General features: G+C 40.6%; 1 protein-coding gene across 1 annotated transcript in view; it reads right to left on the bottom strand.

Annotated features, from left to right (window-relative positions):
* Positions 1 to 27,941, bottom strand: part of map3k5 (mitogen-activated protein kinase kinase kinase 5) — a 189,942-nt gene that overhangs the window by 126,965 nt on the left and 35,036 nt on the right. Inside the window, exons 2-4 of the mRNA XM_043685981.2 lie at positions 20,891 to 21,030; positions 8,429 to 8,452; positions 3,964 to 4,157 (exon numbers count right to left, since the gene is read on the bottom strand). Of these exons, the coding sequence (XP_043541916.1) occupies positions 3,964 to 4,157; positions 8,429 to 8,452; positions 20,891 to 21,030 (358 nt within the window). The remainder of the gene's footprint in view (positions 1 to 3,963; positions 4,158 to 8,428; positions 8,453 to 20,890; positions 21,031 to 27,941) is intronic.

Here is a 27,941-nt window from a genome sequence, read left to right as displayed (position 1 = left end):
TCTTATACCCACTCATTCTTTGAAACACATTTTAGTAATACAAACCCCCCTATAAAAAGCTATAGTCCACAAATGGAAAATTTGACACTTAAACAGAATCTATAAAGTCATACGGCATACAAACAGGCCCTTTGGCCCACCAACATGCCGACCAACAAACATCAAACCACACTAATCCCATTTCAATCCAAACATCTAAACATTTTTCTTGCCCTGTATTTCAAATGTGGATTTTCTTGGCCACATTTTGCTAATGAACAGGAATCAGTCCTCTACTAGCCTGAACCAGTTCTCAATCAAGGTTTGTGAAGGTTTGTAGTTCAGGTTGAGGTTTAGGGTGTAGGTTTACTCGCTGAGTTGTAGGTTTGATATCCAGACGTTTCATTACCTGGCTAGGTAACATCATCAGTGGCGACCTCCGAGTGAAGCAAAGCTGTTGTTTCTATTTATATATTTGTCCTGGATGGGGAGGTACAAAGGGAGGTACAAGCAGGAAGAAAGTTAGCCACCAGGATACACGAACACCAGCTAGCCACAAAAAGACACGACCCTCTCTCCCTCATAGCCCTACACACGGAGGAAAGAAAACACCATTTCGACTGGGACAACACATCTATCCTGGGACAGGCTAAGCAAAAACATGCCAGAGAATTCCTAGAGGCCTGGCACTCCAACCACAATGCCATAAACAAACACATAGATCTAGATACCATCTATCAACCCCTCAGAAAATGAACAGGAAATGACATCACCAGAAACCCCAGGAACCCCATCCAGGACAAACATATAAATAGAAAGCAGGAGACAACAGCTTCACTTCACTTGGAGGTCGCCACTGATGATGTTACCTAGCCAGGTAATGAAACGTCTGGATATCAAACCTACAGCTCAGCGAGCAAACCTACACCCTAAAGTTCTCAATCAGTTCTCTCGTAGCCTGAAGTGTAAAGAACTCACTCCTCATACACACAGAAGCAGAAATGACAATATATAACTAACAAAGAATTGAGATTTAATAGAAACACTGTATTTTACAGTTGCCTTGCTATTATTGTCTGTCTCTAATGATAAAGAGTAGCATTTTGCATTTAAACAAAGTTTTCTTTAATGAAAAATCCTGTAACATACAGCAGAGAAGGACTCAGAAATATTAGAGAAAGGAACAAGTTAATAGGAAAAGTAGAGATGACAAGACAATATTCTAATTAACACAACGTTCCTAACTCCAAAGAGAGGCTGCTAATTAAATCATAATATCATAATAACATGAGCTATTCATCTTAGCTAAAAGGAAAGATTTAGCCTGGTTGTTTCCCCATATTCTTTGTAAAGAGATGTGAAATTCCTCTATTTCCCTATTGGTTTTTCTCCAATTCTCCTGAAGATATTAAAGAAATAGTGGGGCATTAATCCTTATTACACATTTAGTCCTCACTACTCAGTTTCTGGCACAAGCACTGAGCCCTTGCACCTACCACCCACCACCAACTCTCTCCCCCTCCTCACCCCTCGCCGCCCCCCCCCCCCTCCGCCACACACACACACACTTTGTATAAGTTTTAAGAGGCAATCACAGCTAGCTATTCAGACATGGGAGCCATCACAGCTGAGCCCAACCCTGAGCTCATCAAATGTCCACACACAGGCATAATCATGACGGGATCGCTGGAGAAGGGTCAGAAATGTGGAATCTGGCTGATTATTTTTCCTCTTCTTCAAATACTTGACAAAACCTAAATGCATGATCACTACCCAGATAAGATCAGCAAATTCAACAGAACACCAGCACGCGAACCAAATACATTCAGTACATTTTGCATTGAGTAATGACAGCATCCCCTAGCATTCAACATGAACCAGTGTTGTAAATCCAGGATAAGTTAATCATTAATGACTGGCTGGCTAATCAAAACTGCATAATTTGCTCACATATGCAAAGACAATACAATGGTGCATTACAGTGAACAAGCCACCATGGAATATTTCGGGATAATTATTCATAAAGGAATTGCAATTAGAAACCAGTCTTATAACCTTAAGCACTTCACAACCAATGAAGTTCGTTCACTTACTCAACAAAGATCAGAGCATTTGAAAAGCCAGTCATTGTCTGAAGTGCTGTAGAGCTGAAATTTTATTCCACTCTACATTCAAGAGGCTACTGATACAACTTTTCAAACAATAGGTTTGAGAAGAAATAATTCATGAAAGGCATTCGTAGTTTCATGTATTTTAAAGTTGGTCAAATAGTCTGGAAGGGGGAGAGAGACAAAAACAATTTTTAAAACTGCTCAACAATAAAATCACTATTGTTTAAAATCTGAAAGAAAATTAGCAAGACCATTGCACTAAAGAGGAGCACGCAGAGTCGATATTCACCAACTGCAGTGTACTCTGGACTCCAATAGGGAAGATAAGCAGCTAATCACCAGAGAGTTCATGTTAATTTTCTTTCTTCGAATCAGCAAAGCAGTCTTCATTTGTTCAAAGCAGCACCCAGAGAGTGGCACTGTGCCATCAAGGGGAGGTACAAGTAGGAGAATCAGACTAGAATTCAATTCAGATTTGCCACTCTATAATGTTTTATAGAATGCAGCAAAACAACTTTTTTTATATTTTGGTTTCTCAGCATTAACTTCTGCGACTTGAACTGTAGAATTAGAATTAGAATTTTCTTTCTAATTACCTCAATTTCTGATTTTCAGAGCATGTACAATCTGAAAGCAATACAGCACGACTCATTGTGACAAATTTGACACATTCCACATTTTAACCAGTAGAAAACAAGTGTGTAGGCCTTGATTAAAAAAAAATACAATTTAAACTTCAGGCAGGTTGTCTGTGGGTGGGTGAGTGGTTGCCAGTGAAGTCAACAACTCACTTTTTTGATTATTTCAGAAAACAGGCGAAGCTATCTCAACTTCTGAGCCTCACATCAGGTTTGTTTCCCACCCAGAACAAACAGGATGTGGGTGGGAAGCAGCCAATGTCATCTCAACAGAACCAAAATTCACTAGACGGCAGGTAAGCTTTGAGGAGGGATTCCGTGAAGATCTCGCAGTCGAATCCAAATTTCCTCTTGGGATAAGAGGATGTACTTCTCTGCCTCCTGCTGTCACAAAAGATAAGCACAAAATCGATCTGCCAGAGGCTTTTCACTTCCTGATCCCCAATTGTGCTGAATCAAGGCCAGATTTCCTGTTGAAACTGAAGATAAAACTCCAGTCGGCAGAGCATGGTTATCACTAATCTGCATTCTTTCCAAAGGAATATGAAAGCTTTGGATGGGTAGCTACGCTACTCAACCTAGATGAGTATTAACTATTCAATCAGAATGCATAGCTCAGGATAAAAATCTGCACCATTCCAACTAAATCTATTACACGGGGAGAAGCTGGCTTAAAGGTAAAATCATTGACCCAATTAATGTGCTGGGGACACAGATTCAAACCCCACCTGAACAGTTGGTGGAATTGGATTTCAATTTATAATCTGCATCACAAAACAATCTATAAACATCATAAAAACCCAGCTGACTCACAAATGTCCTATTGGGAAGGTAATCGGTCATCTTTAGCAGGTCTGATCTACATGTCACTCCAGAACCACAGCAATGAAGTCGACCTTTAACTTCCCTCCAAAATGGAAGCAGCAACAAGCCAGTCAAGGGCAATAATGGGTGGGCAATAAATGCTGGCCGTACTAGTGACATCCACATCCCATGAAGGAATTTTTTAAAAAGTCATGAACACCAAAAAAGCCACAAAGAATAACATCTGTAACTATCACCACCTCTTGAACATTTGCTGAGGAATACTTTTGAGTAGATGAATGCACATTACAAATACCTCAACTAGCATTTATAGAGTATTTTATAAATAAGCAATATAGAGAGGCTTTCTTTGACAAATTTCTTGGTTAGTTTAGAGACGCGATGAAATATGTATGTAAAGGTACACCTACCAGCAACTGATGTGTGCAACCTTCAGTAACTGAACAAAGCGATCCACTAATGGCATGCAGATTGGTCCAAGCAGCAACTCAAAATTTGGCTGCATTAGCTCACTCAATCCCTTCATGTAGCTGCTCTCACAACAGTATACCTTGTTGTGTGGAGTCACCATATATGGTATAAAGGTGTAGTTTCCACAGGATGCCTGTAATAAAAAGTATAGTTGTACAATGCCAGAAACGTTCTGATTTGGAGATGCTGCTGTTGGCCTGGGGTATATAAAGTTAAAAATCACACAACACCAGATTATAGTGCTTCCAATTAAACCTGTTGGACTATAAGCTGGGTCTGTGTGATTTTTAACCAGAAACTTTCTGATGGCCAATTTACTTATTCTTCCCCTCACCATTTCTTTATATCCAAACAATGCAAAGGTAACTTTGAAATCGTATCTGTATTACATTGTTTCTCAATGGAAGGTCCATTACTGAATTTCACAGGGGTTAAATGCAGGGAAGAGTGAGTACCATTTATTCAAATGAACCAATAGATTATGAATGACACCAGGACAAAACACCACTGCATTATCAGAGATTGCAGTGATTACTGGCTAAGTGTTCTCACAAATAATCAACCAACCAATCTACCGCTGTGTTAAACAGAAATACTTAAGGAATCTTCATAAGTTTGCTCGGCTGAATGTTTTACTGGAATGTAGACAAGCATCAAGTAGTAGCAGGAAGAAGCCAAAGAAGCCAATTAGTTGTTTGAGAGTTAGCCCATAAGAGTGACATCATCTTAAAGTGCAATCTCATTGTGCACTGATTTAATTAATGCAGACATTGGATTCTCTCTGGATTGGGATGAGAGGAGATTTTGAAAAAAAAATACATTCTTCATATTGGGTAGCAATTCACAATCACCCTTTTCAGAAAAAGGGTCGATTGATTCCACACGTCTAAGAGCCAAAATCACCAAAAATGTGATTCGAGATATTTCCCATAAGCAACAAATGAACAAAACCTAATTTGTGGATCTGTATAGTCAGGATTGAAATGACTTCTTAGAACGGAGTCTGAGAGGCAGGTCTGCACACAGAATTACGGCACAATACTTCTGGGAAGCATAATTGAAATTTTTAAGATGAAGACTACATTAAAAAAGTGCTATTCATGCTATTTTTTAACAGAGGAATCTATACTTACTGAAGTATGCTTGGGCTGATTAACTAATCTAGAAGAATGGCCACTATCAACTAGATACAATATTCAGCTGTGATCAATAAGACAGCTCCATAAATTACTTTAAATAAAACTAAATAAAATTGTCAAAATAGTCAGAAATAGTCAAAAGTGCTGCAGAAAACTTCATGTAATATTTTTCACCGTGGCAAAACCTAATTTCATTAAATCTTAAAGGGTGATCTTTCAAAAGATAAAGATGTTACCTCAATTTCCTTATTCTGTACATGACCTTTAAGTAGAGTCATATTCTTATATGATCAGCTAAGTCAAATGGCAAACAGGAAGTCCTCAATAGAGCAACATGCTGTGTTATCCTTGTGCTACTCTACATTTTAAAGAGAATGATTGCATTTATACATATACTTTTTTAGCAACTTGTCACATTCCCAAATACACTGACAGTGTTACCAGCATTTGCCATCTTTTAAAGTTAGGTGATTTCTCTTTGCAGATTTATGTTGGAGAAGCTTGTACACCCAGGCATATAAAAAACAAATCTACATTTTGGTATCTCCTGTTCTGGACAAGACATTAGTTCAGTCAAGTCCAAATAACATGGATATGTTGCAAGTTTTTAACATTTTCCAAATAGCCACTGTGATTTACCATGAAACAGGATTCTGATTGAAATGCTACATTTTCCTGATCTGGTTGGATCAGCAAAACAAAAAGTTCCAAATTTGAGCAGCAACTATTTCATGGAGATGGGAGGGTTTAAATAAATTGAAGACTGTCCCTTTATATCTGTATTAAGCATAAAAATGTGATCATATTGGTCGGCAGGACAACTCAAGTAAATTACTCGCAAGCTCACGGTCAAAATTCATGACCATATTTTGACAGACAGCAGAGATGGCAAAACAAAAACTTTGAGTGAAATTAGTGTATGCCATTCATGCAAAGCAGGCTGCTAGTTCATTTTACATGGTTGAAGTGCTGTTCTGTTGGTTGAAAATCATGCAAATTAGACCACCTATGATGTAACTAGACATTGGAGGACAATGCAAGGTCATTGTTACCCTAGCTAAGTTTGATTTACAATCAGTGAGGTACATAAGAATTTAGACAATATTTTCAAATTATATCAATAAAATTAATGAAAGTATTAATGATAAGGATTGCAAGAAAAAAGCAGAAAATATACTTGTTGTATTTGTGAAATCAAATGAGATTTGAACATACTGAATGAGACCTATGGACATTAATAAATGCCATTGACGAAACTAAACTTCCTTAAGGAGCTTAAGGACCACAGTTATATTGTACCTCTGTACAGTCCCACGGGTAACATAATCGATTTGAGCAGTCCCATTGAAACTAGAGTTTTCTGGCCTTCTTTTGTCAAAATTTTAGATCATTGTACTTGTAAGAATATTGATAGGTTTTCACATTATTGGAAATAAAAGCAAAGCAATCTTGTAGACAGAATTGGCTTAAATTATATTCCTTACAAGTTTATCTTTCCTCCCAATAATCAAAATAATTATTTTCAGGCCAAGGCCATTAAAGAGATTGACATGTTGGCGAGGTGGGTGGGTGTAGCTAAAAGATTTAAGATTGAAATGCACTGGTGTTTTCAATACATAGGCTTTTCATTGCAGCAAGGAGCAGTGAGAGAAGGAAAGAAATCCTGCAATAGCAAAGGTTACATGTTGCTATTGAAGGAAAGATGATTTACAATAACGCAATGGCTTGGGAAAGGCCCTGATTTGTTAGAAATCATAGGATATCGTCTCTGCTCATTCAAACACAGGGCAGAGTTTCGGCATTACATCATATCCCACCCAATAATGGATTATGAAGCAAATGGTACAAGTAATAATTGTTCTGATTTGAGTGTGCAAGCAAGCATTCATAACGCGTTTGTAGCCAATTTCTCTGCAAAGGTGACCTCCTTCTTGAACAACTGCATTCCATGTTGTCCATGTAAACAAAACACTGGACGGGAGAGATCCAGACAGACCAATACACATTTACTCAGAGTCTAGCCACACAAGTGTGGGCATAATGGGGAAACCATAAACAACCCTTTCTAGCCTGTTCATCTGACCAGACCCTGAGGAAAATGCTGTCTTTATAGTTGTGCCAAAATGCTTTACAATTGATTAAGTATTTACGTTTAGTAACTACTATGATGTGGAAAACTTTGTAAAATGGTCTTTCCTGTAAACTAAGCAAAATGGGAAAAAGATAAAATTACCAAGTGGCTGTATGTTAGTTCCATGCTTCATAATCAAATGTGCTAACGGATGAAGAAGGAAACTGCCTTATATTTGAAAGCCTGACATAGAATTGTCGATTTACAGAAGCTGCAGTTTAAATGCAGGACTCTTTTCTAACTGGTTAGTTTCTATTCATAAATCTAATTGTTCAGGTCTCATACTCCCCTTTAAAAATATCCAACAAGTCAGAAGCCCTTCTACATTCATAAATCTACACAGCATAAAAACAGGCCATTCAATCCAAAGAGTGTATGATAGTGTTTATGCTCTCCTTGAGCTTCCTCCAATCCATCGGTCTAACTTCTTCATATATTTCCCTAGCTCCTCTTTAAACGTATCTATAACAATTCACCTCAACCAGTCCGTGTAGTGGCAAGTTCCACATCATAATGATCATCTGGATATAGGCAAAGATGTTAAGGTCTGATGTAAAGGTCACAGGTTGGTAGCGGAACACACATGTTCCCACTTCCATTTATTTTGATAAAGAATAAAAACTCAGTCTCAAGGTCTAATCAAAAATTGACTGTTTTATTCTCAAAACGTGTTGCACAATCTGATGTTTCTTCAGCATTCTCTGGTTCTGTACCAGAAAATCACCTTGATTTAGTTACTGGTATACAACCTTCTCTGCCAGAATTTCTGTTCTGCACTCAACCCAGATTCTGCTTAATGTTCAGGCAGCAAAGATTACTTTTAATTCAGAGTTGCGTTCATTAGCTCATAAAAAAAACTTTTTCTCATCATGATAAATTTAACTTTTAACAATAGTGTAAAACAAGCTGTTTTGGGTTGGTCACCTCACCCAGTTTCTCATTCCAGTCCTAAGTTTTATTTTCCAGTAGTTCGATAGCAACATTTTGCAAGTAAAGCAATAACTTTAAATGGAAAGATAAATGCACCAAACTACAAATTCTATTACAAATATGTGGAAATCACCTCAAAATATTATTAAGAGGTAGAAGATGCAGCATCAAATAGTTGTCAAGCAAAGCAAAAGTTGTACTTACATTTTTCTTTTGACAAATAATTTCCTGCAAAGAGACAAAGAAAAATCAGCCAATAATATTCATGCACAGCTTTAACATATTTCTTTACTTAACAGTGATAATAATATATACTTGCCAACAAACACTGCAAAAGAACATAATTTTGTATTACACAATATCATAATACAGTGTCATTACTCTAATTAATTTAAGAGATGAGATGAAAGGCAATCTTGGCCTGCTGAAGATTTTTAATCAGGTTTGAATCTATGCAATGCTGCTAAACATTTCATATTTTATATTTTCCTCCAAGTGTAATGAAAAATTCTGTCAGGTTGACACAGTCACTCTGAATTAGAAACTTTGGAATTAAAACCCTGACTCCAAGAAAGTTTAACTGGGTGTCATCTGTTAGGTAAAATGTTACTTTTGAGGCCTTACTCACCTGGTTCTTTGAATGGTTTACAATGAACCAGGAAGCTCTTGCAATTTCTGTGGCAGCACTTTCAAAGTAATCAACTACTTCTGAAATACTTCAAGATTTCCCAAGGAAACAACACAAATTCTGCTTCTTGCTTTAAACCACATTATTTTGACTACTTTGCGCAGGTATAGTTGATTAATATACTAGCCATTTAGAAAACATTAAATTTCTCCATTCCCCAGCAACTAACTCCATCGCTGTTCCTAGCAACTGCTTTTGACTGAATCAGACTGTTTGCAACCATCACTGATCCCATCTATTTCTAGCTCCGTAACATCACCCAACTCTATCCCTCTTTCAGCTCATTTTTAATCATCCTTTATTACCAATGGAATAAACTATTCCAATTCACTCCTGTCCAGCCTCCATCATTCTATCTTGTGTAAACAGGAAGTCATTCAAAACTTGCTGTGTCCTTATTTACACATCAAGGTCCAATCATCCATCACCCAAATTTACAGAGAGCAAAATTGGTTCCTTGATAAGTTACCCCTCAATTTTTTTAAAAAATTACATTCTCATTTCTAAATCCCTTCATGGTTGTACCTCCCCCAGGGTTGTAATCTCCTCCAGCCTTCTGATAACTACATGCATCCAAATCTGGCCTCTGGAACAGCTCAATTGTTAGCAGTTGTACTGTGACTGTTTTAGCTCATCTATGAAATTCCATCCCCAAATCTCTCCATCCCATTACTTCTTTCTTTCTTCAAGATGCCCTTAAAATCCTTTGAAGTTCTTTGATCAAGCTTTTGATTGTCTGCTGTTATATAGGTCAGCATCCAATTTTGTTTTGAAACATTCCAGTGAATCACCTTGGAATGTTTCATTATATTAAAGATGCTTCATAAATCAAAGTTGCTGTTTTTATTGCTATTACTCTAGAATAATAAGTGGATTGTTCTACCATACTTATATAGCTTATTATTACGTTAGAGAAAAAATATAGCAATAACGTTTACAAAAAGCTACAAACACATGTTTTTGTTTCCTTGGGCCTATGTTCAAATGGCCTCAGATTCACTTAAGAATCCTATGTGTAAATCCAATCTGATTACTGAGGTACGCACTCAGCACAAAAGAAAGTGTTCCGCCATAGCAATTGCATCTAGAACAGCTTCTGAACAGCTAGTACGGGAATTCATGTATCACCACACTGATGCAATCAGAATCAACTTCAATGCTTGGACTGAAGCATTTTCCTGGGTCCACAAGCATAGCATAATTTATTTACAGAAATAAAGTGGATAAAAATCAAGAATAAGGAAATGAACTGCAAACAGATATTGAAACTTTCCGATATTATCGAGAAAGTGGCATTATTTTGCTATTTTTCTCTTTGGCTATGCACTGCTAGAAAATGATTTGCACCATACAGATTGCTAGGTTCACCCTTACTGTCAAGTTTTCTGCAGAAATCAAGAAGTGGGATACTAACGAAGGTAGTATCATACATGTTGATAGTTGTTAAAACTTGTCTTTAAATCAGTAGTATATGAAAGATCTGTCACAGTGTTTGCTAATGTAGTTATCTTTCTTTTTTGACAGTAAGATTTTTGTGTCACTGAAGTGGGAGAACCATGCTTCATAAACTGATCTGATCATTAAGTCAATGAAAACTGGTACAGAACAGTTGACCTGTACCTCTTACAATACAACAGCATATCATCCAATCAAACAGCACAGAACAACATTGAATCTGTATCGGCAAAACTATATTAAATATGCATCAACCCCATTTTCTAGCACCTGGCCATAGCCTTGGATGTTATGACTTTTCAAGTATCCATTAATTTATTTTACGTCACGTGCCTTAAGTATTGCCTGTTCCAGAAAGGCAGTGCATTCCAGATGCCCACCACCCTCTGGGTTAAAAGAAATTTCCTCAAGTCCCCTCTAAATCTCCTGCCTTGAAAGCATGCCCTCTGGTTGTTGACTCTAAGGGGAAAAACATCTTGCTTTTCACCATGTCCATACCTCTAAAAATCCTAACCCAATCTTAATAAAAACTAAAAGAACTACAGATGCTGTAAAATCAGAAATGAAAACAGAAGTTGCTGGAAAAGCTTAGTAGGTCTGGCAGCATCTGTGAAGAGAAATCAAAGTTAATATTTTAGGTCAAGTGAGCCTTCCTAAGAACTGGATTCAGAGTTCTGAGGCAACGAGTTATTACTCGTTCCAGAATATTAACTCTGATATACTGCCAGACCTGCTGAGCATTCCTAGGAATTTCATTGTCGCCAAACCCCCACCCCCCACCTCTCTATTCCAAAGAAAACAACCCAAGCTTATCCAATCTCTCATCACAGCTGAAGAGCTCCATTCCAGGGAACATCCTGGTGAATCTCTTCTGCACCCCTTCCAGTGCAATTACATCCTTTCTATGGAGCAGTCTCCAGACTGTACTTGTGCACTTCTCTAACCAGTTTCCAGATTGCTGAGGCACATTTGAGACAATTTAAGTTCCACAATTAGGTCCAAGGTGGACACAACACAGCAACTTTAATGAAGGTGATTCACAGGAGCATTATCAAAGAGAACTTCACACAGAGTCACGCAAGATGTTAGGACAGGTGACTGAAACCTCACTCAGTGAAGTAGGTAGTTAGCTTGTCTTAAGAGGAAGAGAGTAAGGATGCAGAGAAACCCAGGAAGTGTGTTCCATAGCTTACTTGGCCAGTTGAAGGTATGCCAACAACAATAGGAGGATGAAAACTGGGGTCGCACATGAGGGCAGAAACCCTGAAGGGCTGGAAGACGTTACAGAGATAGGAAGGTCTAAGGTTATGGAGAGATTTGCAAACAAGGATGGAAGTTTTTTTTTAAATGTAGTGTTGTCAGACTAGAGTACAGGTAAGTCAACAAGTGACGGTGATGGATGAGTAGCATCTTGAATCCAAATTAGGTTGGAGGCAGCAGGATTCTGAATGAATGCTTGTTTGCAAAGGCTGTAACACAGGAGGTCAGGCTGTAGCAGCTCTGAAATACGTCAAGTTTACAGGTGACAACGGCACAAGTGAGCACTTCAGTAGGTGAGCAAAGCAGGGGCAGAGACATGCCCTTCCTGAAGAAGGGCTTATGCCCGAAACGTCGATTCTTCTGCTCCTTGGATGCTGCCTGACCTGCTGCGCTTTTCCAGCAACACATTTTTCAGCAGAGACATGCAATGCTAAGAATGTGAAAGCAGGTGGCCTGGCTTGACAACAGACAGACCAAGGAGTCATAAGCTTGGCTCAGGTTTAAATACAATGTTGTAAACATCGAACATAAGAAATAGAAGCAGGAGTAGGCCATCTGGCCTCTTGTTTTTTCTCCGCCATTCAATAAGATCATGGCTGATCTTTTGTGGACCCAGCTCCACTTACCTCATTTGCTCACTCACCATTACCCTTAATTCATTTTCTGTTAGAAATCTACCTTCGTCCTAAAAACATTCAATGAGATAGCCTCAATTGCTTCACTCAGCAGGGAATTCCACTGATTCACAATCCTTTAGGAGAAGTAGTTCCTCCTGAGCTCAGTCCTAAATCTGCTCCCCCTTATTTTCAGGATATACCCACTAGTTCTAGTTTCATCAACCAATGGAAACAACCTCCTGCTTCTGTCTTTTCTACCATATTCCTTTCATAACTTAAATGTCTCTATAAAGTTCCTCTCAGGATGCCACGGTGCTCAGTGGTTAGCACTGTTGCTTCACAGTTAGATTCCTGCCTCGGACGACTCCTCTGTGTGGAGTTTGCACATTCTCCCTGTGTCTGCGTGGGTTTCCTCCGGGTGCTCCGGTTTCCTCCCATAGTCCAAAGACGTGCAGGTTAGATGAATTGGCCGTGCTAAATTGCCCATAGTGTTCAGGAATGTATGGGTTAGGTGTATTAGTCTGGGGTAAATGTAGGGGAATAGATCTGGGTGGGTTACTCTTCAGAGGGTTGGTGTGGATTTGGGCCGAAGGGCCTGTTTACACACAGTAGGGATTTTATATATTCTATATCAATGGTCGAAATTCCAATGAGTATAATCCCAGTCTACTCAATCTGTCCTCCTAAGCCAACCCTCTCAACTCTGGAATCAATCTACTGAACCTCCTCTGCACCTCCTCCAGTGCTAGTACATCCTTTCTCAAGTAAGGAGACCAAGAAACAGTACTCCAGGTGGGGCCTCATCAGCACCCTGTACAGCTACAGCACAAAGGTTGTAATGGATCCGATTCAGCCTCAGACTGTGCTTTGGGAAAGACAGGTGGAGCAGCAGCTAAGGAATGAAACAGTACCAGACTGTTGCACAATTGCACATTATGTTGTTTGTTAAGGTACGTAACATTGGCAGGGAATTTCAACATGGGTTCTCCGACTTGTGCACTAGAATTTAATTTACATCATTCCTCAATGAATTTTGCAACTCTTCTGACAAAGCTAAGGAAAGCAAGCAGACAACTGGCAGAACACTTTATTGCTCGGTCTCCAAATCCTATTTGATGCATTGTAAGGGAAAAAAAAAGAAAAAGCTGGCAATACACAAAAAAAACCAAATCAGTACAGTAACTAAGTGGCCTGTTTAGCATTTAGGAATCAGTCTTGATATACAGTGTACACTCAAAATTCTATTTTTCCCTTTACAAACTACCCAACAGACATCCAAACAGCTACAGTCTTTTTAACCTTTGGAGAATATACTCTGGAAAAAGTGAGGACTGCAGAGATCAGAGCTGAAAAATGTGTTGCTGGAAAAGTGCAGCAGGTCAGGCAGCATCAAAGGAGCAGGAGAATCGACGTTTCGGGCATAAGCCCTGCTTCAGGAATGAGGAGGGTGTGCCGAGCAGGCTAAGATAAAAGGAGGGACTTGGGGGAGGGGCGTTGGGAATGCTATAGGTGGAAAGAGGTCAAGGTGAGGGTGATAGGCCGGAGAGGGGGTGGGGGCGGAGAGGTCGGGAAGAAGATTGCAGGTCAAGAAGGCGGTGCTGAGTCCGAGGGTTGGGACTGAGACAAGGTGGGGGGAGGGGAAATGAGGAAGCTGGAGAAATCTGAGTTCATCCCTTGTGGTTGGAGGGTTCCTAGGCGGAAGATGAGATGCTCTTCCTCCAGGCATCGTGTTGCCATGGTCTGGCGATGAAGGAGGCCAAGGACCTGCATGTCCTTGGCGGAGTGGGAGGGGAGTTAAAGTGTTCAGCCATGGGGCGGTTGGGTTGGTTGATCCGGGTGTCCCAGAGGTGTTCTCTGAAATGTTCCGCGAGTAGGCGGTCTGTCTCCCCATTGTATAGGAGGCCACATCGGGTGCAGCGGATGCAGTAAATGATGTGTGTGGAGATCCAGGTGAATTTGTGACGGATATGGAAGGATCCCTTGAGGCCTTGGAGGGAAGTAAGTGGGGAGGTGTGGGCGCAAGTTTTGCATTTCTTGCGGTTGCAGGGGAAGGTGCCGGGAGTGGAGGTGGGGTCTGTTAGGAGGTGGCGGAAATGATGAAGGATGATACGATGTATCTGGAGGTTGGTGGGGTGGTAGGTGAGGACCAGTGGGGTTCTGTCCTGGTGGCGATTGGAGGGGTGGGGTTCAAGGGCGGAGGAGCGGGAAGTGGAGGAGATGCGGTGGATAGCATCGTCAACAACCCAGATGGCCTCTTTCTTCAAAGACCGCAATTTCCACTCAGATGTGGTTGACAGACCCCAACTCCAAGGATAAATTTCCCTCCCCTCCCCTATCAGCGTTCCGAAAAGACCACTCCCTCCGTGACTCCCACATCAGGTCCATACCCCCCACCAACCCAACCTCCATTCCCTGCACCTTCCCCTCCCACTCCGCCAAGGACATGCAGGTCCTTGGCCTCCTCCATCGCCAGACCATGGCAACACGACAGCTGGAGGAAGAGCACCTCATCTTCCGCCTAGGAACCCTCCAACCACAAGGGATGAACTCAGATTTCTCCAGCTTCCTCATTTCCCCTCCCCCCACCTTGTCTCAGTCAAATCCCTCGGACTCAGCACCGCCTTCTTGACCTGCAATCTTCTTCCTGACCTCTCCTCCCCATCCCCTCTCCGGCCTATCACCCTCACCTTAACCTCCTTCCACCTATCGCATTCCCAACGCCCCTCCCACAAGTCCCTCCTCCCTACCTTTTATCTTAGCCTGCTTGGCACACCCTCCTCATTCCTGAAGAAGGGCTTATGCCCGAAACATTGATTCTCCTGCTCCTTTGATGCTGCCTGACCTGCTGCACTTTTCCAGCAACACACTTTTCAGAATTTACTCTGGCCCCAGAAAATATGTGCTACTAATATAAGCAGGCAATTCAAGGCCACTTACAATAACACTACCCAATGAACATAAACAGCAATCTGCATTACTGATATAATACAAATAGGAGATTCAGAAAAAAAATACTTTTAACAGTATTTAATAAAGATCTGAAGCAGTCTAGCTCCTCATCACCTTTAAAACATCTGGCATCAATAAAAGGTAATTTAGCTTTTAAGTGACTTAAAATATGGACCACTCTTTGGATAGCTCAAAATTAAGCTCTCCCATGACCGCATTTTACTCAATAAAAATCCAGCACACAGATGCAGAAAAGTCTATAGCATGTTAGGGCAGAGATAAGAAAATTCTCATCGGTGACAGGTAGAAACATGTCACAGGAATAATTTCCTGACAAATGTGGAATGTTTGAGAAGAACAAGGGAGAACCAAAAAAAAGATAAAGAGAAAATTATGTGACCTGCAAACAAATCTACGCAGAAAAGTATGTTGGAAAAAAGTTTATTGAGAAATCAGGCTAAATAAGTGCAAGAGAGAAGGGTAATGTGAAATGATGAACAATGACTGGAAGGGACAGAAATTAAGGATGAAACTCTCAGGTGAGAAGTTAGAAAAATAAGAGTGAAAACTGAAGGCTCTATATCTGAATGCACATACAGTCTTTGAAACAAAGCAGATGGACTGTATAGCACAAATAGAAATACATGAAGTATGACCTGACAGCCAAACAGAATCATGACTACACTATTTCATGGATTGGGGACTGAATTTTCAAAGGTGCACAATTTAGGAAGTACACGAAGCTATGGAAAGGTAGAGGTACTAAAAGATGGTATTAGCAGAACAGAAAGGAACGACAGTAGTTCAGGAAACGGTCTCGGTAGAGATGACAAATTATAAAAACAAGAGATCACTTGGAGGATCCCTAACAGTAACCACGTGGTAGTTTGCAGAATAAAAGGAAGAAATATACGGTGCTTGTCAGAAAGGTCTGGGGATTATTATGGGGGATTTGAGTCTACATACAGATTAGAAAACTCAAACAGGCAAATGTAGGCTAGAACAGCAGAATGTTTTCTCAATAGTTTCGTAAAATAGCGGTGAGTTGACCTGAGAGCAAGCTACACCAGATCTGCTATGAAGCAATCAGATAGAAATAATTAAGGATCTCAAAGTGAAGGCGCCCCAACATTTCAGCATCCATAATCTGATTGAATGTTATATTCAGCTTGAGGGAGAGAAAAGTTGGTTCAAGGCTGGTACTTTAAACTTAGATGAGACAGCCATGGAAACAGCTAACAAATATGAACTTGCAAATAAGGCTAAGGGGCAAGTCAAGAATGATACAGTGATGGGATTTATACAGAATACTTTTGTATGCACTGGACATAGATATTTCATCAAGAAAGAAAAATTCCAAGAGTCCGACCCACCATCCATGGTTAATTGAAATGAGTGTGTCAAGTTTAAAGAAAAAGCATATAATCATTGTAGAAAGATGGGTAGCAGGTCAGAAGATCAGATGGAACATGAAAAGGTTTTGAAAAAGTTAACAAAATGGAAAAGGAGCAAGAAGTATATTTGTAGATAGCAAGGGTATCTACACAAATTTTAAAACAAACAAAGGAACAAAGTAAGCATTGGTGCTATAGAATGTGAGTCTCCAAATTTACAATGGAATAATCAGGGTATGACAGATAATCCGAAAAGGTTTTTGCATTAATCTTCACCATGGTGGAAACAAATAACAACATCTTAATCTGATTTTTTTTTGTCAATCTATAACAGTGAGTAGGGTGAGATAATTTTTAAAAATGTTTTACTGAGGTCCGCCCCTTTACTAAAGTTTTAATACAAAAGATAGGTATTAGGTTACAATAGAGCAGTAAGACTATATTATTGCTCAATTTTGAGCAAATGTGTTGTGTTTTTTTGGGTATATTCTAGGACTGTAGATTGTTTAATGTGCAGAAGCGACTTTTGGTAGAGTGATGTGCTCTTCCTGTTGGATGTGGGAGATTAGGGAGAATTTCAATGCTCCTGGAAATTACATCTGCAGGAAGTGTTTGGATGCGAATCCTATTTGATTGCATAGATCGGTTTCAGCAGCAGTTAGAAGCAATGAGGAATTTACAGGAACCAGGAGGTGTAATGGATGGCTGTTTTTAGGAAGGCAGAAAAACCACAGATACAGTCAGGTAGGTGGGTTACCTTAAGGAAAAGTAGGAGAGGTAGACAGATATTGCCGGAATCTTCTGTGGCTATTGCCATCTCAAACAATTATGTTGTTTTGGATAATGCCAGGTGTGATGGCCTCTCAGGAGAAATGTAAGGGCACCGATTGACATTCTGCTGCCAATAGGGAGACATCAAAATGGTTTATTGCCTCCCTGATGCCAGTGTCAAGGATGTTTCAGAGACGGTGCAGAATATTCTGAATGTGGAGAGTAACCAGAAGATCATTGTACACGTTGGTACCAACAACATAGGAAGAGAAAGGGACGGTATTAGGCAGGGACTTTCAGAAGTTGATTGGGAAGGGTCGGTTGAAAGTGAGAGGTCTTTAAAAATGAGATAACAAGAGTTCAGAAACAGTATGTTCTTATTGGTGTGAAGGACAAGGCTGGAAGGTGTAGGGAATGATGGATGACTAGAGAAATACAGGCTCTGTTCAAGAAAAAAGAGGAGGCATATGTCAGGTATAGACAGCTGGCAGAGGCAGCATGAGTATACTCAAGAGAGAAATCAGGAAGGCAAAAAAGAAACATGAGATAGCTTTGGCAAATAGGGTTAAGGAGAGATCCAAAGAGAATCGACAAATAAGTTAAGGGCAAAAAGAGTAACAAGGGTGAGAATAGGGCTCCTTAAAGATCAACAAGGCCTTTTATGTGTGGAACAACAGGAGATGGGGAGATACTAAACGAGTATTTTGCATCAGTATTTAATATTAAGAAGGACATGGCTAGAGAACTTGAAAAGTGCCCATATTACAGAAGAGGAGGTGCTGGGGGTTTTAAAACACAAAGGTAGATAAATTCCTGGGACCTGATCAGATGTATTCCAGAACTCTGTGGGATGCTAGGGAAGAGATTGCTGAGCCCCTTGCTGAGATTTTGGTATCATCGATAGCCATGGGTGAAATACCGGAAGACTGAAAGGTGGCTAATGTGGTGCCATTATTTAAGAAAGGTAGTAAGGAAAAGCCAGGGAACTACAGACCTTACGTCAGTGATGGGTAAGTTGTTGGACAAAATTCTGAAGGACAGGATTTACATGCATTTGGAAATACAACGACTGATTAGAGATAGTCAACATGACTTTGTGTGTGGAAAATGGTCTCACTAACTTGATTGAGTATCTTGAAGAAATGATAAAGAAGCTTGATGAAGGCAGAGCAGTAAACATTGTCTATATGGACTTTAATAAGGGGTTCGATATGGTTCTGCGTGGTAGACTGGTTAGTAAGGTTAGATCACATGGGATCCAGGGAGAGCTGGCCAATTGGATACAAAGTTGGCTTGAAGGTAGAAGGCAAGAGGGTGGTGGTGGAGGGGTGTTTTTCGGACTGGAGGCATGTGACCAGTGGTGTGCCACAAGGATCGGTGCTGGGTCCACTGCTTATCATCATTTATATAAATGATTTGGATGTGAAGGGTTAGTAAATTTGCAGATGGCACCAAAATTGCTGGTGTAATGAACAGTGAAGGTTACCCCAAAGTATAATGGGATCTAGATCAGAGGGCCCATGGGCCAATGAGTGGCAGATGGTGTTTAATTTAGATTAATGTGAAGTGTTGCATTTTGGTGAAGCAAACCAGGGCAAGACTTCTAAAGTTAATAGCAGCAGCCCTGGGGACTGTTGCCAAACAAAGAGACCTAGAGGTGCAGGTTCATAGTTCCTTGAAGCTGGAGTTGCAAGTAACAGGGTAGTGAAGGCTGCATTTGGTATGTTTGCCATTATTGGCCAGTGCATGGAGAGTTGGGATGTCATGTTGCAGCTATACAGGACATTGGTCGGCCATTTTTAGAATACTGCACTCACTTCTGATCTGCCTGCTATGGAGAAGTTGTTGTTAAACTTGAAAGAGTTCAGAAAAGATTTACAAGGATGCTGCCAGGATTGGAAGGTTTGAGCTATAGGAAGATGCTGGAGTTTTTTGCCCTCGAGTATTGGAAGCTGGTGCATGATCTTAGAGAGGGTTATAAAATCATAAGGGGCATGAATAGGATGAATAGCTAATAGTCATGGTAAAGGAGCCCAAAACTAGAGGACACAGCTTTAAAAGAAAAGATTTAAAAGGGACCTGAGGCGCAACGTTTTCCCGCAAAGTGTGGTGCACATACGGAATGAGCTGCCAGAGGAAGTGGAGGAGATGGGTACAATTGCAACATTTGAAATGCCTCTGGATCAGTACACCAGTAGGAAGGGTTTTGAGAGATATAGGCCAAATGGAGGCAAATGAGAGGAGATCAATTTGGGATATCTGGTCAGTGTGGAAGGGCTGGACCGATGGCTGTGTTTCCGTGCTGTATAACTCTATGACTCCATCCCCACACTAGCTGTAAATGGAGGAACTAAAGAAAGTTACAATCAATCAAGGAATGGTCCTCCGCAAACTATTGGAGGTCCAGGTTGATAGCTTCTGGAAAGTGATGGAAAGAGAGAATTGATGTGCTGGTTCCAATTTTCCAAAATTCTGTTGATTTGAGGATGATTCCATTAGATTTGGAAAGAGTAACTGTACCGCCTTTACTCAAACAGCAAGGAGCTATAGATCTATTAGCTCATTATCAGAGGGAAATTGTTAGAAAATGCAGCAGTAAAGTCTCTGTTCCCAGAATTCCTGTGCAGTTAGCACCTGAGATTTGAAAAGGGGATATCGGAGAATGGGGCCTTTACTGTTATGAGCAACTGGAAAGGAATAATAGATCAGATGTTTTATTAAAGCTAGTTCTAGGGTCACTGAATTGGTAACGACAGACTCACCTACTGCAGCCAAGTATGCTGGTACCTCTGAGTAGTCCTGGCCACTCGTTTTGAAAATGCACACATCTTGTGGCAGTGAGTTCTCCCAGCTGCCACTATTATTTCTCATGCAACCAGCTAACCAGTACCTTCTATTCCCCATGCGTGCTGGATACTGGGAAATTATTGTATTATTAAAAACATTTGTGGCAGGGCATTTATAAAAGTTGGTTATAATCAGGCACAGTCAACAGAATCACAGAATGTTTACGTTGCAGATAGAAAGTGTTTGGTCCATCGTGTCTGCACTAGGTCTTCAAATGGGCATTAACTAGTGCCAATCCCTATTAGCTTAGATCACTAGCCCTGTGTCAATACTACTACACCACACCCACTTAACATGAGGAAAGGGCACCCCTGATTAAAGCTGCCCATACAGGATTTGCGACTCCTTACGGTGAGTGAGTGTCAGGTATTCAGTCAGACAATTGAAGTGATATTAGAACGAAAGCCAGAGAGAGAGAAACCTAAATCAATTTTTTTCCAATGGACTGTAGAGTTCATGCCCAGGACATGTACCAGTGAGTTAGAGGGATTTCCATTTTTTTAAAAAAACAATCCCTAGTTTTGGCAGCATTCCTCTCACTTTTCAGTGGAAATTGGCTCTGAGCATTCTAAGAATTATGTTTAAGTTGAGCACAAGTTTATTTTGGAAGATGCAATGTTTATATGACTGAAATGTTCAATTTTATTACTCAAACGTGGCATGCTGGGTAATACTCAACAGTTACCTGCAGTGACTGAAGCGTGTCAGAATTTGTATCACAGTATAAAATAATATTATTCGCCATGCTGAAGCTCTCCCGCACTCCAAGATGGTAAAACAAGGAAGGTTGACGAAAAGCATCACTCATCTCCACCACAGCGATATCTGCAAACAACAAATGGCAAAGTGACTAAACTCTAACTTAATGTGATTTACAAACTAAATCAAACAGGAAAGAAGAAGAAGAAACTTGGCTGAATAACAAATTCTCAATGTATGTCATCCATTCAGACTCCATGGGGCAATTATTCTGCACCACTGAAGCACTTGGAATACAATGCAACCTCTACATCACATTGTCATTGACATTAGAAAAGTAACCTTGGTAGGCTCTATTTTGTTCATCAGTTTGTCAGAAATCATGTTTTCAATTCTGGCAAAGAAAAACTTTGACATCATACATTGCCTTGGCCTTTTTTGTATATACACAGATGACTCAGCACAGCTGCACGAAACAAAGAACTGCAAAATACCCGACCTTATTAGTCTGGACAGACAAAAACAAGTGGCAAATACAAAAGGGCAAAAAGAAAATACTACGTCATATAGCACAGCATCAGTTTTGGACTAAAATTCTTGTGACTGGACTATTTTGCTTTATTTCTATGAACAGTCCCTTGTCCAAGTACACTATCAATGATCACCAATTCCAGATTCAAATTTAACAACAGCAGCTTTAAAGAAGAATCCCACTCAACTCAAAACACTGACTCGTCTCTCCCTCCACAGGTGCTGATTATTTGCAGCACTTTTAGTTTTCACTTCAGATTTCCTCCATGCATTTATTTGACAAATGTTTATTTTTGCTCAACGTTTGCTCCATGCAAACTTTGCAATAAGACATGTTGAAAGTGAAACAATTTGTACATGTTGTATAAAAATTAGAGATATCAAAAATTTTCCATAGCGGTTTTACTACAGACCAGGGTAAATGAGCATATGAAATATCTGACTGGGTTGTCAAACATCTGGAGAAAACCAGACTGCAGGAAGTTACACCACAGAGTGAGTTTGGAGCCCTTGAGTGCAAATCAGAAAGACAGCATACAGGTAGAACAGGTAATAGGGAGGCAAATGGAATGTTGTTTTTTATTTTAAAGGAAATGCAGTCTAAAAATAGAAAAGTCTTGTTAAAACTGTATAAGGCACTAGTCAGACTACACCTGGACTACTGTGAATAGTTTTAGTCCCTTTACCTAAGATATACTAACACTGGAGGCGGTCAAGAGAAGGTTCACCAGGTTGATCCAAGATTTAGAGGTTGGTCTTATACTCTTGGAGTTTTAAAGAAAGAGAGGAGACCTTATTGGAACATTTATGAATCTTACAGGTTACTTCCTTTTGTGGAAGAGTCTAGAATCACAGGCCATCGTCTCAGAGTAAGTGGTTGCCCATTTAAGACAGATGACAAGAAATTTCTTCTCTTACATAACTGAGTCCAGAGGGCTACAGAGGCTGGGTCATTAAGTATATTCAATTCTGAGTGTTGGAGAAATTTGCCCAATAGGTTAGAGATCACAAAACACAGCTTGAAGTGAAATTGACAAACAAGTTTATTGCAAGTGATATTGCTGGAAACAGACCAGCTGACACAGACCTGACAGTCTGTACAGGTAGATCAGATTTCTCTTCACAGAGCTGAGGATGAGACCAGTTTTATAGTAATGCTGCACAATGACACTGACTAAGAAATGGGGAAACTACATTGTATCTGGAAATGGAGTAATCTAGTTGCAAGGATGCTAATTGGAAAACAAATATCGGATGAATGTCCTGTTCCTTCACACAATGCAATATCCTGACAGTATCGATGGTTCCATTCCTCTTCACAGGTAGGTGTTAATGTCTCCTTTGAAGTGGTGAGGTGCTTCCATTGTCCTGTTTCTGGAGCATGTCCTTGCTGGTGCCTCTCTCTCTGACCAGCTCTTTGTGTGGCTTTGGTATTGCTGGGTTGTGAAACTGCCCTTGGGGCTTTGAGATTGCCCTGGTGCTCTGTCATTGTTCATGGGAGCTTAAAGTGTATTCCCTTGTCCGCGTGATGTCTGGTTCGGCTTGTGAGCTGCTTGGGAATTCTGGGTGTTTTGGTACAGTTTGGCCAATTTTGCTTTTGTGGGCCTATCGTGGGTTGGCAAATCTTTTCCCACACTGAGATAGGCAGACTTTACAGCAGTAAAGGAATCAATAGTTATAGGAAAAAGGTAGGAAAGTGGAGTTGAGGATTCAGAGCAGCCATGATCTCATTGAATAGATTTGATGATCCAAATAGCTTACATCTGCTTCTCCATCTTATAGTCTTATAAGGGGGATACTGGATAGGAGTCACAAAGAAGAGGAGCGTTGAGAAGAAATCACTACATAGGGAAGGAATAGGTTAAAATACTGGATGTCCCTGCACAATCCTGTTCTGTGGACCTTCAAAGGGAGGTAAAAACATATTGCTCCCAAGTTTTGGATTTTGACATTGGAAGGGAGGTTTTCAGAGATGAGATGAAGACAAAGACAGTCCTGAAGACAGTGGCTTGATGTTGGGGGTCATGGTTGAAGTGGAGGTATCCGAGAGTTGACAATTAGCCTATATCAGGTAGAGGTCAGTATGCCAGTCAACAATAGCACTAACCTTGGAGTAAGTGAGGACTGCAGCTGCTGGAGATCAGAGTCAAAACGTGTGGTGCTGGAAAAGCACAGCCGGTCAGACAGCATCCGAGGAGCAGGAGAGTCAATGTTTCGAGCATAAACTTTTCATTAGGAATGTGTCATAAAGTTTGGCATTGAGGTCAAGCAACAAAACTAAAAACCAGCTCAGCATCAAACCCAGCTCAAAATTCAGGGAGGTTGGGTGATGTGGAGATGTGGAGAATGTAAGGAAGTGAAATTGAGAACTTTGCTGAAGAAGTGCTAAGATTGGAGAGATGAAGGGTTAGAGTTGTTGAGTTTAGGAAGCTGTATCTAATTAAAGAAAGTAGGTTTTAGGAAGAACATCTCCCTCAGCAACCCTCTTGCAGAGGTTAGCTTGAGAATATGATGGAGATTTAAAACAATATTCAAAAGGAAGATCTCTGGATCTTCCTCATGGTTTCCATCCTCCATCAACCTCCTCGAATTTTAGATTAGATTCGATTCCCTACAGTGTGGAAATAGGCCATTCGGCCCAACAAGTCCACACCAACCCTCTGAAGAATAACCCACCCAGACCATTTCCCGCTAACTAATGCACCTAACACTATGTGCAATTTAGCATGGCCAATTCACTTGACATGCACGTCTTTGGACTGTGGGACGAAACCGGAGCATCCGGAAGAAACTCACGCAGACACAGGAAGAACGTGCAAACTCCACACAGACAGTTGCCCGAGGCTGGAAACGAACCAGAGTCCCTGGCACTGTGAGGATGCAGTGCTATTGATCAAATAGGTTTTCACGTTGAACAACAACTCTTTAACTCCATTAAAATCATCAAATATGTTAAAAAAGGTGCACTGTGGGGAGTGTATGGATTGGTTATGCCTCCCTTTTGAGAGTTATATTGAGCATTCTTCATCCTGGCCCATTCAGGTAACCTTCCTCCAATCTCTTATTTTAAAACCTCCTGGTACTCAACTGTCCGAATGGAGGGTCTCAATTTGGTTTTCAATTTCCACCCTTTCCTCACCTTCATATGATCTATCTACAACTCTTCCCTTCCCTGATTTCGGTCTCCATTTCTCAGGATAGGCTATTAACAAATACTCGCTGTGAGCCCACTATAAGGACAATACTCCAAGTTCTGAGGTGGCATCTGTTCCGATTACACAACCTTCCAAGCTAATGCTCTGATAGATCTTACTATTGTAATGATTAAGTGTACACCATATCCTTATGGTTGACAGGGGTGAAGGAAGATGGAGCTTCAACTGCATCCATTCAACTTCCTACATGTTCTTATCCTCTCTCTCTCTCCCTCACTCTCACCTTTGTTCTGAAGTTTTTCACAGTTTGCTTATCTTTGTGCTTGGGGGAGTTTCTTCCTTAAACAGAGCTCCTCTGAGCCTCATGCAGGGAAGCAGTGTGATCTGTCGACTATTGAAAAGGTATTATTTAGCATATCTCAATCAGCTCATCTTGCTCCCACTCTTGACTTTGTGATTTTAAAAGGACATATTTGGGAATACCCACAGTGCGACTCATGATAAGGACACCACAACAGAATGGTGAAAGGGTGAATAATTTCCCCGTTAAGAATTGTAAAAAGACAGTTTCAGAGTTCTTCGGTGGCAGCATCAAAATGCTCACTTCTGTCAATGCTATATTTTTCAGAAAAGCCTTTCTTGTATAGTAGGAAACAAGAACTCTAATTCAGCAACTTGAAAATGAGCATTAAGTACTCAATGTACTGTTCTCCATTTAGAATGAAAATCACAATTTACAGGTACACCAGGTGGGTGTGTAGTGTCACTCCAATTCTAATGCTATACTGTGAACTGCAGCATCAAACTATCAGTTAATTCCAACAGAGCACCAATCTGCAAATACGTCACTTTATTCAATGGATTTACTTCACAGCTTTGATTCCATTTCTGTCTCATTCTCTTGATCTTTGGCCAATCAATGCTGAGATAGGCAGGCATGTTAGAGGACTTCATCGTCATGGACCTTCTCCAGGGCCTGCCCAATAAGGCTGCAGAGATCAGAGTTGGTGGTAGCCCACAGGGTCTCTCTTCCACCATCTTCTCCACTCTGGTGGCACTGGATAGGATGCATTTTGTGCTTTATGGTACATCTTCCATGACGAATAGGCATTACAAAGACTGCCTCATTTTGTGCATGTCCAGAACGACATTACTACATAATTCAATCAGAGCTCCTTTATTTAAATGAGGATGTTAGTTTGCAGTTTTGAAAAGAAAATGCTTTTATTTGAATTTTGGTTTATGTCACTGGGACAAATCAAATGCACCACCTTATATGTTGAAATATAAAAAGACACACCAGAAATCTCTATCATTTGAAAAAAAAACATGTAATTAAAGATATAAACAGAATTAAATTAAATAACCACTAAAAGTTCTGAATTAAGCAACAGAATATAATTATAATTCTCAATATTACTCCAAAATTACATTCCAGCAAATTATAACAATGCAATGTGTGTCAGAAACATTCATTCCTTAAATTCTCTAGTACAAACACATTACAAATGGTTTTTCAAAATTTCAGAATGTACTGTACTCCATCAGGGCTACTTATTACCAGCTACGTATAAAACAGATATGTCGTGGAGGGATCCAAGATGGCGGTGATCTAGAAGACCGCGTTGCAGGACTCCGCACCACAGCACAAGTGGGATGACCTTTTCAACGCGCCCTACCCAGACCATCGTGATGTCCCGGCACTCTGGAAAGGTTGTGGAGTCCTGGGAAACTGTTAAAACTCAACTTATCTTGGTTTTTGCCGTCCAGGGATGTTGAAGGAGAGAGAAGCAGCATCCGCGGCAGGGCCTGTGGCCCAGTCTGCAGGATATTTGGACTCTATTCCTTTACCGGCCCTGGTGAAGGAGCATGTGAAACCTCGGAAGATGTTGGAGATGCTGGCCCCAATATCGATCATGCTGCAAAAGCATGAACAGCAGCGAAGAGTCCTGGAGAAAAGGATGGATGAGGTAGAACACATTCGCAATGGTGGAAACTGATATCGGTTCCTCCAAAGATAGGATCCAAGCGCTGGCAACGCAGGTCTGTTATTTGTTTGACCAAGTTGATGACCTCGAGAACAGGGACAGGTGAAAAATATTCGGATCGTTAGTCTGCTGGAAGGTAAGGAAGGTGAGCAGCCAGTGAATTTATTGAGGACTGGTTGCCGAAATTCCTTAACTCGGAGGGTGGAACGAGAGGCTTAAAGATTGAGAGGGCTCACGAAGTCATGGTGCGGAGGTCAGGTCTGGGTCAAGGTCCTCGTCCTCTCTTGGTGTGGTGTCATCACTGTAGAGATAAAGAGAGAATCGTGGAAGCTTCCAGAATCCAGGGGAAGGAGCCGAAGGCCCTAGTTTGCGAGAGTTTGAAGATTATGTTCTTCCAGGACTTCTCAGCGGGGGTGATCCAGAAAAGAAAATCCTATGACGGTGTCAAGAGAAGACTGATGGAGCTTGGGATCCAGTACTCCCAGAGGTATCCGGCAGTGCTCGGATCATCTTAAATGGAGCTGTACATCTCTTTGACATGTTGGAGACGGCAAGGGACTTTGTGGACAAATTAACTTAATCTGGACAATTCAGTATGTACAAATTGTAGTGTTGTTTGGGTATGTCTTTGTTTTGTCTTTAAAAAAGAGAGAGGAAGTCTGGTCAGAGCTTTCTTTTCCTATCTTTTTTTATTGGTAATAATCTGATTTAAACTATGTTTGGTGACGGTTGAGATGTATACTTTCAATTTCTAATTTAAGGTATATCAAAGGATGGGTGGGTACCTGCACTTTTTTTTTCAAAATTTCTTTATTCACTTTGCTATTCCCTGGTGTATTTTCTTGCTTTTCTGCTTGTGTTTGCAGTGCAGCTCTAGCTAGGAGGGAGGAAAATGGTTGGGATGGCTAGATGCCTACATAGGGGCAGTTTATGCCCAGTTCAGGTATTTAAATGCCCAGGCTGCAGTCTTGGCTGCGGGAAGGGAAATTGTGTTTTGGGATGGGTAGTTGCCCCCTTTGGGCAGGGAGTGAGTTCCCTTATTCAGAGCCGTTGGCACTTTATATGTTGGTTTGTTTTTTGGTTTTTGTTGTATATAATCTTTGATAGCTTTGTAGGTTTATTAAATGTAGCGGTTTTAGTTTTTGTAATTTTTATGTTCGATGGATCTTGTGACACTAAGGCTCGGCGATTTGTGGTTTGAATTCCTCCTCTCTGGAATTTAAATGTTAGTGCAGAAGGTTATGGCTAATGACTTGATTAAACGATATCAAAGCGAGGCACTCATCAATTAAGAGGAGGAAGGTACTTTTGAGTCTTCGAAAGGAGAAGGTGGATATTGCTTTGCTACAGGAGACACACCTGA

The sequence above is a fragment of the Chiloscyllium plagiosum genome, unplaced genomic scaffold (assembly GCF_037043375.1).
Source record: "Chiloscyllium plagiosum isolate Xiang-an unplaced genomic scaffold, Cpla_swu_hap1 HiC_scaffold_3, whole genome shotgun sequence".
NCBI classification, from domain to species: Eukaryota; Metazoa; Chordata; class Chondrichthyes; order Orectolobiformes; family Hemiscylliidae; genus Chiloscyllium; species Chiloscyllium plagiosum.
The sequence above is the reverse complement of the archived record's forward strand: the minus strand, read 5'-3'. Positions and strand labels throughout refer to the sequence as shown.